The sequence below is a fragment of the Coregonus clupeaformis genome, chromosome 1 (genome assembly GCF_020615455.1).
Source record: "Coregonus clupeaformis isolate EN_2021a chromosome 1, ASM2061545v1, whole genome shotgun sequence".
Taxonomy (NCBI): Eukaryota; Metazoa; Chordata; class Actinopteri; order Salmoniformes; family Salmonidae; genus Coregonus; species Coregonus clupeaformis.
The window spans coordinates 8,068,038-8,082,020 of record NC_059192.1 but is presented as its reverse complement, the minus strand read 5'-3'; the positions used below and the strand labels follow the sequence as shown (position 1 = coordinate 8,082,020).

Genomic DNA, 13,983 nt, shown 5'->3' with positions numbered 1-13,983 from the left:
CAGGTCTATGCAGTACATTTCTATCCAAATGTTCTGTAAATTTCCCACTCCTGAATAAGCTGCATATCTGTACTAAACACTTGTCCCTGACCCCTGACATTTCCAAGGGGGCATTTCATGAAGCACAATCTGAGTTAGCCAGCTACATTTCCTAAACATTCAAAAACAATTTTGTATTTTCTAGTTCTTAACGATATCACATATAGTAACCTGGGGAGTTAGATCTGAAAGTTTATCGGAGTTCACTGTGCTTAGGGAAACACAACCCAGGTTGGTTGTCATTTAACCACAGTCATCCCTCCTCAACACCACAATACACAACGGTTTGGTTCACTAGCTAAGTAATTCCACGACGGGGTTTAGTTTTGCTTCGCTACATTACTATACACTGAATGTGGGTGACCTGACCAGAGTGGCTTTCTGCGCGAGAAAGAGAGCGCTCTTCCGCACAAGAGGATTTCACTGTACACTATTGAGAAGCGCCTTACATGATGCCTAAGGGTTGGCGAGGGAAACGGAACATTCCATCGGAGCGAACCTCGTATCAATGGCGAACGGCCCGTGCCACTGAAGAACATTACGTTTTTGGCTGAGCTGTACAGTATGTATAGTGTAACATGACTGTTGAGGCAGAGGTGGGGGTTAGACACTCCTTTCCCACAGCCAGATGCAGCACCGGCAACGGTCAAGCAATCAATGTATATCTGACATGTTCAACTTGTGACGTCTTGCCAAGTGAGAGGTTTAATAGCTGGTGGCCATGCAGATTTGACCGACTGGCCGTAACTTCATCCACTTTGCAACGTGTGGCAGGTTGAGAAGAACTGTTTACTCTTGACTGCTGGAGGAGACGTTGTCGAGTGCGTCCATGGTAACATGTCCTAACTGCTGAAAACAGAACCGGTGTATAATAGCAGACTGATTTGAGATGTACACATGCATACATAATATATAATCCTACTGTACAGTTAGCAGAGAACATTTGGAGTCATACTGTAAAATTGCATATTAAGAAAATAAAGCCACGTTTACACAATCGATCTGTGTTTCAGGGAACGACACTTTTGCATCATCAGACCCATTCATTTACAATGAGTTAAGGTGCCCACAGCATACTGAGAGATATGAGTGTCTCGCTCAGACGAGTCTGTCTCCATAAATCTGTACATTTTCTGACGACGTAGAGGTGAGAACACAAACACCTGCATACAATACAGTCCACAATCCAAATAGATGACTCTTTTCATAACGTCATGAGCGGCACTTTCCAATATGTTTATTTGGTAACATCGATTTTCAAGTATACACTGTATATGGACACTAAACCGATTTTTTCCCTAGCACATAAAAAATATGAACGTTGTATATACGTTGAGCCAATTGAATGTCTTCAAGTTTAGCTGTCTGAAGACGGGAGGAAAATGCAGATGTTTTTATTGACATTGAACAGGGTGGTGACAAGTATTTGTGTATTATCGTATTGCACAGGGCGATTGGTTTTGAATATGGAATTGTCATGTTCTTTGGAACATGGAAACAAACAGCTTGTTACTATAGTAACTCTGCATCTGAGGGCTAAGATGTCATGCTTCGTGTGTCGCGGTGTACTGTTTCCCCCAACGGTGCGTGTGTCGCCGTGCAAAGTGTCCCCCGTCAGTCCACATACATGGGGGAGATGGGGGAGGCTGGGATCTGGTCCAGGATGCGACACACGTAGCTGGCCACGTCCACAAACCTCTCCTCGTACATCAGGATGAACGGGTGTTTCTGGGGGCCACAAACATTACCTCAGTCACATAGAAACTAGGTCAAGCTTTACTGTTGCCCACATAGCAGTCAATACACAGTGAAATCCACAAGCATAACACCAAGTCCTATCATAGAAAGACACACAAACTTACCAGGAGCTCCTTGTACTTGGGCCGTTTTGACTCATCCTTTGTGAGGCTGTAGAACAAGAGAAGAAGCAATTAGCAAGACGACAGAAACAGAAAATATGCCTTTTCACCACTCTACCAGGAGGGGGCAGCAAAAAACAATGCCGAATCCTCTAGGTGAGAGTCATCGTGCAGTAGCATATCCACCGGAGGGAGGGGTAGTCTGCTTTCACCAGAGGTGATACTCACCATAAATTGACAAAGTTGATGAACTTGGGGGAGAACTGTCTGTCCTCAGAGTTGCAGAGCTGTGGCGGCTCGCCCTTCACCACCTGAGTTAGCTGGTCAAACACGCTATTCCACTTGGGGTACGGGAATCTCCCGGTGGCCAACTCATACTGGACACACAGAGACACAGACCGCCATTAGACAAGGAGAAATGCAATTACTCATTGACTACCACCAACAACAAGGGTTTAGAAATAGTTAAATTGTGTGTATTTATTGTTATGTATTTATTGTATTTATGTATTTATTAGTGTACATATTGTTATCAATAACAGTAATCCTCAATAACAGTGCAGCCAGGTTATAACATTTGTTTGGCAACATAGTACAGCTGTTTTTCTCCGGTCCCATTGGAGGGCATCAAATCAACGTATGAATTAAATAATAACCAGGGTGATCCCCAAACTCCACACGTCAGATCGGACGTCGTAGCCTTGTCTGGAAGCACTGGGGTCTATCCTCTCTGGCTGGGACACAGGAAAAGAACAGAAACACAACTTAACCAACAGCACACTTAAATATGATATACCGGTTAATTCAGGAACCGAATCCTAGCTTCACATTTTAGTGAGATTTTCACACACAAAAAATGTACAGACTTACTGCCATGTAGGGCCTGCAGCCTGCATCTCTGGTCTTGGCTATGGAGTCCACCAGCTGGCCGCTGATGCCAAAGTCACACAGCTTGATGTTGCCGTTACGGTCCATGAGAATGTTGGAAGGTTTGATGTCTGCGAGCACACAAACATACAGCCGTTTTAGAGTTCATACACCAAACATAGCTGGAAGAATCATTTCTACAAATATGGCCAAACTCCAAAATATGTTTTCTGACAACTTAAGACTTACCTCTGTGAATTATTTTCAAGTTTTCTTTTAAGTGGTTCAGTGCTTTAACGGTCTGTACAAAGAAACAAACAAAACAATTTCCTTACAATCTGTGACCTCCATCAACTGCATTATGTTAGAAACAGATTATATTCACAGAAAATAATATAATCACTCACAGCTAATGTAATTTTGCCTAATATTTCCTCTGGAATGACGTCATCTAACGAACAATATACATATTTGTAGAATTTGTCGAATGAGGTAGACATTAGTTCCATACATATCCAACAGTCGCCCTGAAAAGAGAGAGATTTCATTATTGATTATCATTTATTTATTATCATTCATTATACAAAACAATACATCCAGCCACCACCCAAACAAACATTTGAGAATAACTACCGCCCCAGGACTGAACCTCTCTAATGAGTTATTCTCACCTCTCTGAAGACAACCCAGTAGAACTGGACTATATAAAGACAGTCACTACTCCTAATACATAATATACAGTCAGTCTGTAGAACTGGACTATATAAAGACAGTCACTACTCCTAATACATAATATACAGTCAGTCTGTAGAACTGGACTATATAAAGACAGTCACTACTCCTAATACATAATATACAGTCAGTCTGTAGAACTGGACTATATAAAGACAGTCACTACTCCTAATACATAATATACAGTCAGTCTGTAGAACTGGACTATATAAAGACAGTCACTACTCCTAATACACAGTCAGTCTGTAGAACTGGACTATATAAAGACAGTCACTACTCCTAATACATAATATACAGTCAGTCTGTAGAACTGGACTATATAAAGACAGTCACTACTCCTAATACATAATATACAGTCAGTCTGTAGAACTGGACTATATAAAGACAGTCACTACTCCTAATACATAATATACAGTCAGTCTGTAGAACTGGACGATATATACTGAACTAACATACACAATATATACAAAAGTATGTGGACACCCCTTCAAATTAGGGGATTCGGCCACTTCAGCCACACCCGTTGCTGACAGGTACATAAAATCGAGCACACCGCCATGCAATCTCCATAGACAAACATTGGCAGTAGAATGGCCTTACTGAAGAGCTCAGTGACTTTCAACGTGGCACCGTCATAGGATGCCACCTTTCCAACAAGTCAGTTTGTCAAATTTCTGCCCTGCTAGAGCTGCCCCGGTCAACTGTAAGTGCTGTTAGTGTGAAGTAGAAACATCTAGGAGCAACAACGGCTCAGCCACAAAGTGGTAGGCCACACAAGCTCACAGAACGGGACCGCCGAGTGCTGAAGCGCGTAAAAATCGTCTGTCCTCGGTTGCAACACTCACTACAGTTCCAAACTGCCTCTGAAAGCAACGTCAGCACAAGAACTGTTCGTCAGGAGGTTAATGAAATGGGTTTCCATGGCCGAGTAGCCACACACAAGCCTAAGATCACCATGCACAATGCCAAGCGTCGGCTAGAGTGGTGTAAAGCTCGCCGCCATTGGACTCTGGAGCAGTGGAAACGCGTTCTCTGGAGTGATGAATCACGCTTCACCATCTGGCAGTCCGACGGACTAATCTGGGTTTGGCAGATGCCAGGAGAATGCTACCTGCCCCAATGCATAGTGCCAACTGTAAAGTTTGGTGGAGGAGGAATAATGGTCTGTGGCTGTTTTTCATGGTTCGGGCTAGGCCCCTTAGTTCCAGTGAAGGGAAATATTAACGCTACAGCATACAATGATTTCTAGACGATTCTGTGCTTTCAACTTTGTGGCAACAGTTTGAGGAAGGCCCTTTCCTGTTTCAGCCTGACAATGCCCCTGTGCACAAAGCGAGGTCCATACAGAAAGGGTTTGTCGAGATAGGTATGGAAGAACTTGACTGGCCTAAATAGAGCCCTGACCTCAACCCCATCAAACACCTTTGGGATGATTTGGACAGCTAACTGCGAGCCAGGCCTAATCGCCCAACATCAGTGCCCGACCTCACTAATGCTTTTGTGGCTGAATGGAAGCAAGTCCCCACAGCAATGTTCCAACATCTAGTGGAAAGCCATCCCAGAAGAGTGGAGGCTATTATTGCAGCAAAGGGGGGACCAACTCCATATTAATGCCCATGATTTTTGAATGAGATGTTCGACGAGCAGGTGTCCACATACTTTTGGTCATGTAGTGTATAAACGCAACATGCAACAATTTCAATGATTTTACTGAGTTACAGTTCATATAAGGAAATCAGTCAATTGAAATAAATAAATTAGGCCCTAATCTATGGATTTCACATGACTGGGCAGGGTCGCACCCACTGTGGAGCCAGAGCCAGCCAGTCAGAATGAGTTCTTCCCCACAAAAGGGAAATTGGAAATTGCTCCCAAGGATGAACCAGACTTGTGGAGGTCTACAATTTTGTTTCTGAGGTCTTGGCTGATTTCTTTTTATTTTCCCATGATGTCAAGCAAAGAGGCACTGGGTTTGAAGGTAGGCCTTGAAATACATCCACAGGTACACCTCCAATTGACTCAAATTCTGTCAATTAGCCTATCAGAAGCTTCTAAAGCCATGACATCATTTTCTGGAATTTTCCAAGCTGTTTAAAGGCACAGTCAATTTAGTGTATGTAAACTTCTGACCCACTGGAATTGTGATCCAGTGAATTATAAGTGAAATAATCTGTCTGTTAACAATTGTTGGAAAAATTACTTGTGTCATGCACAAAGTAGATGTCCTAACCGACTTGCCAAAAGTATAGTTTGTTAACAAGAAATTTGTGGAGTGGTTAAACAATGAGTTTTAATGACTCCAACCTAAGTGCAAGTAAACTTCCGACTTCAACTGTATATACTAGGCGGTGTCAGAGGAAGGCCCTAAAAATTGCCAAAGACCACCCAAGTCATAGACTGTTCTCTCTGCTACCGCACAGCAAGCAGTACCGGAGTGCCAAATCTAGGTCCAAAAGGCTTCTTAACAGCTTCTACCCCCAAGCCATAAGACTCCTGAACAGATAATCATGGCTACCCAGACTATTTGCACTGCCCCCACCCCCACCCCATCCCCCTCTTTTACGCTGCTGCTACTCTGTTTATTATCTATACATAGTCACTTTAACTCTACCCACATGTACATATTACCTCAATTACCTCGACTAACCGGTGACCCCGCACATTGACTCTGTACCGGTACCCCCCTGTATATATATAGCCTCCCTACTGTTATCACACATTGATTCTGTACCGGTACCCCCTGTATATAACCTCCCTACTGTTATTACACATTGACTCTGTACCGGTACCCCCTGTATATAGCCTCCCTACTGTTATCACACATTGACTCTGTACCGGTACCCCCTGTATATAGCCTCCCTACTGTTATTACACATTGACTCTGTACCGGTACCCCCTGTATATAGCCTCCCTACTGTTATTTTACTGCTGCTTTTTAATTATTTTTTACATAACACTTGTTATTCTTCAAACTGCATTGTTGGTTAAGGGCTTGTCAGTAAGCATTTCACTGTAAGGTCTACACATTTACATTACATTTACGTCATTTAGCAGACGCTCTTATCCAGAGCGACTTACAGTTAGCACATACATTATTTTATCGAACCCACAACCCTGGCGTTGCAAACGCCATGCTCTACCAACTGAGCTACATCCCCTGCCGGCCATTCCCTCCCCTACCCTGGACGACGCTGGGCCAATTGTGCGCCGCCCCATGGGTCTCCCGGTCGCCTGTTGTATTCGGCGTATGTGACAAATAAGATTTGATTTGATTATCTATCCTGTTGCCTAGTCACTTTATTCCTACCCAAATGTACATAGCGACCTCAATCGACTCGGTACTGGCACCCCATGTACTGTATATAGCCAAGTTATCGTTACTCATTGTGGATTTATTCCTCGTGTTATTATCTTTCTATAATTTTTTCTGCGTTGTTGGGAAGGGCCCGTAAATAGTAAGCATTTCACTGTTAGACTACACCTGTTGTTTACGAAGCGTGTGACAAATCCAAATGTGATTTGACAGTGTCACCTCTCTGAAGAGAGCTCCGTAGAACTGGACGATGTAGAGACAGTCGCTACTCCTCATCACCACGTCTAGATCCATCAGCAGCTGCTTCTGTTCCTTCTCCTCCACCGTGGAGCGGATCCTCTGAGAGGGGGGACGACATGTGTTCAGCAGAAATAGAGGAAACTATCAACAGCTTAGAGATCAGTTTATAGCCGTCACCTGATGAAGACGTCTACCATCCACCAAGACAATATTTGACCAGGTCTCATACTTTGTTGTTGTATTTACCCCCTTTTTCTCCCCAATTTTGTGATATCCAATTGTGATCCAATTACGATCTTGTCTCATCGCTGCAACTCCCCAACGGGCTCGGGAGAGGCGAAGGTCGAGTCATGCGTCCTCCGAAACATGACGCGCCAAACCGCGCTCCTTAACACCCGCCCGCTTAACCCGGAAGCCAGGTGCACCAATGTATCGGAGGAAACACCGTTCAACTGACGACCGAGGTCAGCCTGCAGGCGCCCGGCCCGCCACAAGGAGTCACTAGAGCGCGATGAGCCAAGAAAAGCCCCCGGCCAAACCCTCCCCTAACCTGGACGATGCTGGGCCAATTATGCGCCGCCCTATGGGACTCCCGGTCACGGCCAGTTGTGACACAGCCCGGGATCGAACCCGGGTCTGTAGTGACGCCTCAAAAGCGTTGCGATGCAGTACCTTAGACCGCCACTTGGGAGGTGCCACTCTTAATCAAACTGTCACACGTCTCCCATAAACATCAATCCGATTTACGAGGTGCATAGACTACAGTATATCAACGTTAGTATTCCACTTGGACTGTCTCAGTCGGTGAGGATGAGAGCAGCTGGTGCGGTCACCTTGACGGCCATGATCTGTCCGCTGGGTTTGTGCTGCATCTTGTTGACGGAGCCGTAGGCCCCTCGCCCGATCTCCCCCAGGTCCCTCAGGTCCTCGGCCGTGAAGTCACAGGCATTCTCCGTAGAAATCTTCAGCTTCCCCGACGACTCGATACTGTGCGTCCTCATGCGCTCTCTGTAGAGGAGGAAGGGGAGGGAGAGGAGGAAGGGGAGGGAGAGGAGGAAGGGGAGGGAGAGGAGGAAGCGTAAAAGAGGAATAGAGAAGGAGGAGGAAGGGATATAGAGGAGAGGGAGAGAGAGAATGAAGAAGAGTGTATGGGGCAGAGAGGGGAGCACATCATACACACGAGGAAGTGATTTCTAACCCTTATTTAGACATTTAGAGGACACCTCCTTTACAATCTCAACGTCTTGGTTTTTTCCTCGATAGCAGAGCAGACCATACTGAAGACGCTGACCAATCCTGCACAGCCATTTTACTGTATTCTCAGAGCTGTCTAAAACCCTTTCCTTCACACAGACAGTACCCTACCGCGTGCACCTACAGACTGTGTGAAGATGACCTTTCTCTACAACAATAAAGCTTAGCCAACAGAAATACATAACCTAACTACGATAAGTTAGAAGCTTGGACTAGGACTATCAGGGCTCGACAACCCCTTGAAAACAGCCCTCTTGCTGACAATCAGACTAGCACTAAGGTAAGTGGGCATTTTCTGACCCGCTCTCCACAGCACTTACATATGTGGGTTCTGGAAGGAGGGGGCGGTTGAAGGTGAGGGGTTGAGGGGCAATCTGGTAGCTGGCTTCACTGGAGGGTTGGCGAAGTTCAGCTTCAGGGCTTTACGTTTACCTGGCAGATAGAGAGGAGGAAACAGTTCGTACACAACACATGCTGGTTAGGGTGAGGGAGCAGGTGGATGGGACATGGAATCAGAATTATATGGGGATGGAACCGAACAGATAAGGAAACCGTTTTCAGTATCCCATGGACTGTTTCATAAAGTGAGCCCAATAACCACGTTTCCATCCAGTTTTCACGCGAGTAAAGTTGTACCGTATTTTTATTTTTTTATCACGAGAGATGGGATGGAAACAGGAAGTTTCTGTATAATTTTATAAATGCCGACAGATAATTTGTTCGTTTGACATGGTGGGATGTTTTTGTGTCAGTAAAATTAATTATGCGAGAAATGGCGGTGGAAATGCCTTTATGTGCAAATATTGATATAAAAACCATCATATCAAAGTAAACTTGGAATCACGCGACGATATGGCGCGTGGTCCTTCCACTTCGACTCGGGAAACCATGCAGTTTATTAGGCTTCAGATGAAATAAGTTATGATGAACTTAACAGGGTGGTGAAAGTGCACGGTGATGAGCTTGATGCTCCTTTCCAATAAATATCGAGGGTCTAATTCTGGTGACATTATTATCGACTGCCTTTTGACAGTCTTATCCATAATAATCTCATCATGTAGACTAGCCTAACCGCACTGTATCTGCGAGCTGCTGGCTAGAGCGCACATGCTGCCAGGAACAAAGGAGGCTCATTTGCTATTTAACACATTTGCTATTTGTGACAAAACTAATCGGTAGAGTTGAAAAAGAGATGGAAACACATTGAATTTTAGATTTGTATTCGGTACATGAAAACTTAAGCAAAAAGTACATTTTGTGTGCACTACGGCATCACACACTGATATTTATCCATTTGGTGGAAACACACCGCTGGTGGGGAAAATGCACATATTTTATTTATGCGGATTTTAGAATATTCACATGAAAATCTGTCACCAATTGGATGGAAACCTAGCTAGTGAGAACCCTTTCAATAAAAACTAGTAAGCCACAAACCCCACTAAGTCATGTAACCAGGAGAAGTCGCTGAGAGTAAGTTGAGTTTCAGTGTAAATGAAGTGTAAATGAAGTGTGAATTTCTGTAAATTAAAGTACTAGTGACTGGAAAATAATAATTATAGCTATATCAATGTGTCATTACCCCATGCTCAGAGAGAGACAGTACTTTTCAGGCTTGGATTTTGCCAGAACACAAACATGATGCAATATAAACACAAGCAATGTGCCCACAAACACAGGGGTTCCCAATTGCCATGGAAATGCAGACACAACGGCCTGTGTCAACATTGAATTACAAGTACAACATTAACCCAGCATGATTTGATTGCAGTGCACACCTGCATGCATTGGGAACCCCTTCAAGACATTCCCATAGTTTGTTGTCATTGTGCAGTGGCTGAAGTACTAGACTTGTCAAAGAGGACACCTACCAACAGCCTCAAACATTATACGACTTCCAAACGAGACAGCAAGATATCAACTATTCTGCACTAGCATAGCACATATCTTTTGACTCTTTAAGAAGTGCTTAATGTTTCTGTTTTTCTATCATGGTCTTTTATCAGGCTGTACAGCGCATTCGGAAATTATTCAGACCCCCTGACTTTTGCCACATTTTGTTACGTTACAGCCTTATTCTTAAATGGATTAAATTGTTTTTTTTCCCCCCTCATCAATCTACACACAATAACGCATATTTTGTGCAAATGTATAATTTTTTAAAAACTGAAATATCACATTTACAAAAGTATTCAGACCCTTTAATCAGTACTTTGTTTAAGCACCTTTGGCAGCAATTACAGCCTCGAGTCTTCTTGGGTATGACGCTACAAGTTTCGCACACCTGTATTTGGGAGTTTCTCCCATTCTTCTCTGCAGATCCTCTCCAGCTCTGTCAGGTTGGATGGGGAGCGTCGCTGCACAGCTATTTTCAGGTCTTTCCAGAGATGTTCGATCGGGTTCAAGTCCGTGCTCTGGCTGGGTCACTTTTACTGAAGAGTGGCTTCTGTCTGGCCACTCTACCATAAAGGCCTGATTGGTGGAGTGCTGTAAAGATGGTTGTCCTTCTGGAAGGTTCTCCCATCTCCGCAGAGGAACTCTGGAACTCTGTCAGTCTGACCATCGGGTTCTTGGTCACCTCCCTGACCAAGGCCCTTCTACCCCGATTGCTCAGTTTGGCAGGGCGGTCAGCTCTAGGAAGAGTCTTGGTGGTTCCAAACTTCTTCCATTTTTAAGAATGATGGAGGCCACTGTGTTCTTGGGGACCTTCAATTCTGCATAAATGTTTTGGTACCCTTCCCCAGATCTGTGCCTCAACACAATCCTGTCTTGGAGCTCTACGGACAATTCCTTCGACCTCATGGGTTGGTTTTTGCTCTGACATGCACTGTCAACTGTGGGACCTTATATAGACAGGTGTGTGCCTTTCCAAATCATGTCCAATCAATTGAATTTACCACAGATGGACTCCAAGTTGTCGAAACATCTCAAGGATGATCAATGGAAACAGGATGCACCTGAGCTCAATTTCGAGTCTCATAGCAAAGGGTCTGAATACTTATGTAAATAAGGTATTTCTGTTTTCTATTTTTTATACATTTGCAAAACATTCTAAAATCTGTTTTGGCTTTGCCATTATGGGGTATTGTGTGTAGATTGATGAGGGGAAAAATAAATAATTGTATCCATTTTAGAATAAGGCTGTAACGTAACAAAATGTAGAAAAAGGGGAAGGGGTCTGAATACTTTCCAAGTGCGCTGTATATAACAGAATAACTGTTAAGTATTCCACTAGATGATAATGTTGAGGATGAGATGGGAGCCTGGGGTCTTCTTTGACATCCACAGTACAGTGTCCTACAGAGCTCAATCAGAGGTGCAGTACTAATTGTCCCTTTAACCATTATGCCCAGATGTAAATGGGTCCTAACCCAAACTAACGCTCCACCTTGGATTAGATTAGTCAACACAGAACAGAGAACAGTGGACAGACCGCCCCACTAGCAGAGAATCACACAGGCTGTATCTCAATAGTCTAGAGTGGCTTCAACTCCTCGTCTCCTCCCTCACCTACCTTGTCTCCTCTCCTTCACGGCTCTGCCAACACATACTAGGTAAAAGAGATATGGTCAATACCAACCAAGTATTTGCTTTTACCTGTCCAGTCATTGCAGATGGAGGAAAGGAGACAAGGAGAGGAAGCCACTTCAGACTATTTGGGATGCACCCACAGAGAGACAGAAAGGGTTGGTGTGATACGAGAGCGTTAATGCTTACTTTGGGGCACTCCAGACAGGCTTATCTGAAACCCTAAAGTAAAGAAAATACATTTTACTACATTTCGGCTTTTTGCTTTTCTACTCTAAAACGTTGGGAGTTTTCCAATAGTTTAGAAAATCTGGTTATCCCTGTGATTAGGAATTAAGCCAGTTAAATTTAGAGAGAGAGAAATTTAGAGAGAGATATCTTCCTGTTGTGTGGTCACTATATAACCTGGATGGAAGTAATCAATGTACTATGACTGTGCAACCCTAGCTTTCAAGGGTTATGTTATTTATGTGTATTTATGGGTACCCTACACATAGTTGTCAAAGATATTGGGCCTCATATACAATAATATGTTTAGTTCAGTAGCTATGGAATGGTGGGGAAATCTCTAACCTCTACCAATTAATGGAAACACTCAATGTACTACAGAATAGGAAACCAATGAGGAAATCAAACACAAAAGGGAAATGGGGAGCAAAACAATGGTGAATCATATTCCACTATGATCAACAGAATATCACATCAACCTAGTAATATCCTACTGAAATCCTTTATTTTATTTTTTTAAATAGTACCTGTTTCGTTTTGACACCTCCAGCACGTGTTGGTTTCTGAAACGTTTAAATAAAAAGAGTTGAAGCTGGACATTTCAGACAGATACACACAAAGTACAAAGTAGATAGATCGCACTAACACTGATCACAGATTGCAACATATAATACGATGGTGTCAATCAAAATATACCACTGACAGTTAACATTTCGATGCCCAATTATGCCTCATTGATTCCGAGGTAAAATATATATATATAGAAAACAAAATCATTTAATCGTTATTATCTACATAATTAATGTACTAACAATACAGTAGTAAATACGTAGGTTTTGTGAAAGGGGAAACATCAATTTCTCAATCTGGTACTAGGCCTTGGGTTTAGTGGTGCATGCAGCAGCTAACATCGATTGATGGAAACTCAATTGCAGTGGAACGTCCGTAACTACTATGTAACACTTTTCAGATGGCGCGTTTACATATCAGCGACTGTAACATTGTTACAATACATCGCGCAGAAAATTACAATGTTGCAACAAATGGCCGAGGCACTACATTTAGCAGGATATATAGTTAGCCACACTGAATCTCTGCTATGTAGCTTAGCCTCGGGGCAATGGTAGTTAGGCTAGCCAAGTCATGTTTTCCAACAGCTAAATAGCTCTGATCAAGTAGAAAATCGACATTTAGGGCATCTGCTCTAACCTTGCATGCTGCTGACGGTGGTCATGTGTTGTGTTTGCGGGTGATGGTGGTGCGAGGTGGATCCTGCAATGTTGCTGTTGCCGCTGGAGGTTGTTGAGTTGCTGTTGGAACTGGGAGTCGCCATTGTTGTGTTCGATTCCAGCAGCGCTGAGGCTGCAATGCAGGCACAGCAAACTTCGCCCTCTCTCTCTCCACACCGGACACTGCGCCAGCGAACGCAGCACAGCATACGACGGCCACGTCTATGGATGGGCTATGGACGGGCTATGGACCGCCCCGGCCCAGTCACGGAAGTCTGTGCGTAACAAGTTACGCCAGAAAGGGATGGGGTTTCCATTGGGCTGGTATGGGACGCCAAGCTTCATGTTTGAGTACTGCACATACTGTATTGGCTACTGGAGCCACCATTTTTTTAGTTGACGAATTTAGTTGATGTGGCTAGAGGGAACGCTATGTACATTAATACTTTATTGAATAGGGGTAATGGAGACATTGTAAGGTTGACCCAGCAGTAGAGGGATTGTAAGTAGGCTAATGCGTGAGCAGGATGCGGACTGGCCATCTGGCATTTAGATGGGCTGGCCCATTTTTTGCCCAGTGGGCCTGTCTAACTAATTGTTTTGTGTGCAAAATGATCATTATCCAGTTAATAATGGGGGCCTCAAGAAAGAAAAATGGTCAGGTGTTGGGGCCTCAAGGAAAAAAATGGAAGGT

At 43.8% G+C, this 13,983-nt stretch overlaps 1 protein-coding gene across 2 annotated transcripts; it reads right to left on the bottom strand.

Annotated features, from left to right (window-relative positions):
* Positions 1-1,254: 1,254 nt before the first annotated feature.
* LOC121582237 (dual specificity mitogen-activated protein kinase kinase 4-like) lies at positions 1,255-13,576 on the bottom strand. Of its 2 annotated transcripts, XM_041897948.2 has the most exons (13): positions 13,270-13,576; positions 12,588-12,623; positions 12,022-12,054; positions 8,625-8,736; positions 7,884-8,058; positions 7,030-7,149; positions 3,173-3,292; positions 3,015-3,066; positions 2,769-2,896; positions 2,555-2,632; positions 2,127-2,275; positions 1,902-1,947; positions 1,255-1,767 (listed from the first exon to the last, which is right to left on the bottom strand). In XM_041897948.2, the coding sequence occupies exons 1-13, from the start codon at positions 13,496-13,498 to the stop codon at positions 1,654-1,656; spliced, it is 1,392 nt and encodes a 463-aa protein (XP_041753882.1). In that variant the 5' UTR covers positions 13,499-13,576; the 3' UTR covers positions 1,255-1,653. The 2 variants fall into 2 exon arrangements, with proteins under 2 accessions (XP_041753882.1, XP_041753961.1); XM_041898027.2 differs by lacking the exon at positions 12,022-12,054.
* Positions 13,577-13,983: the final 407 nt, after the last annotated feature.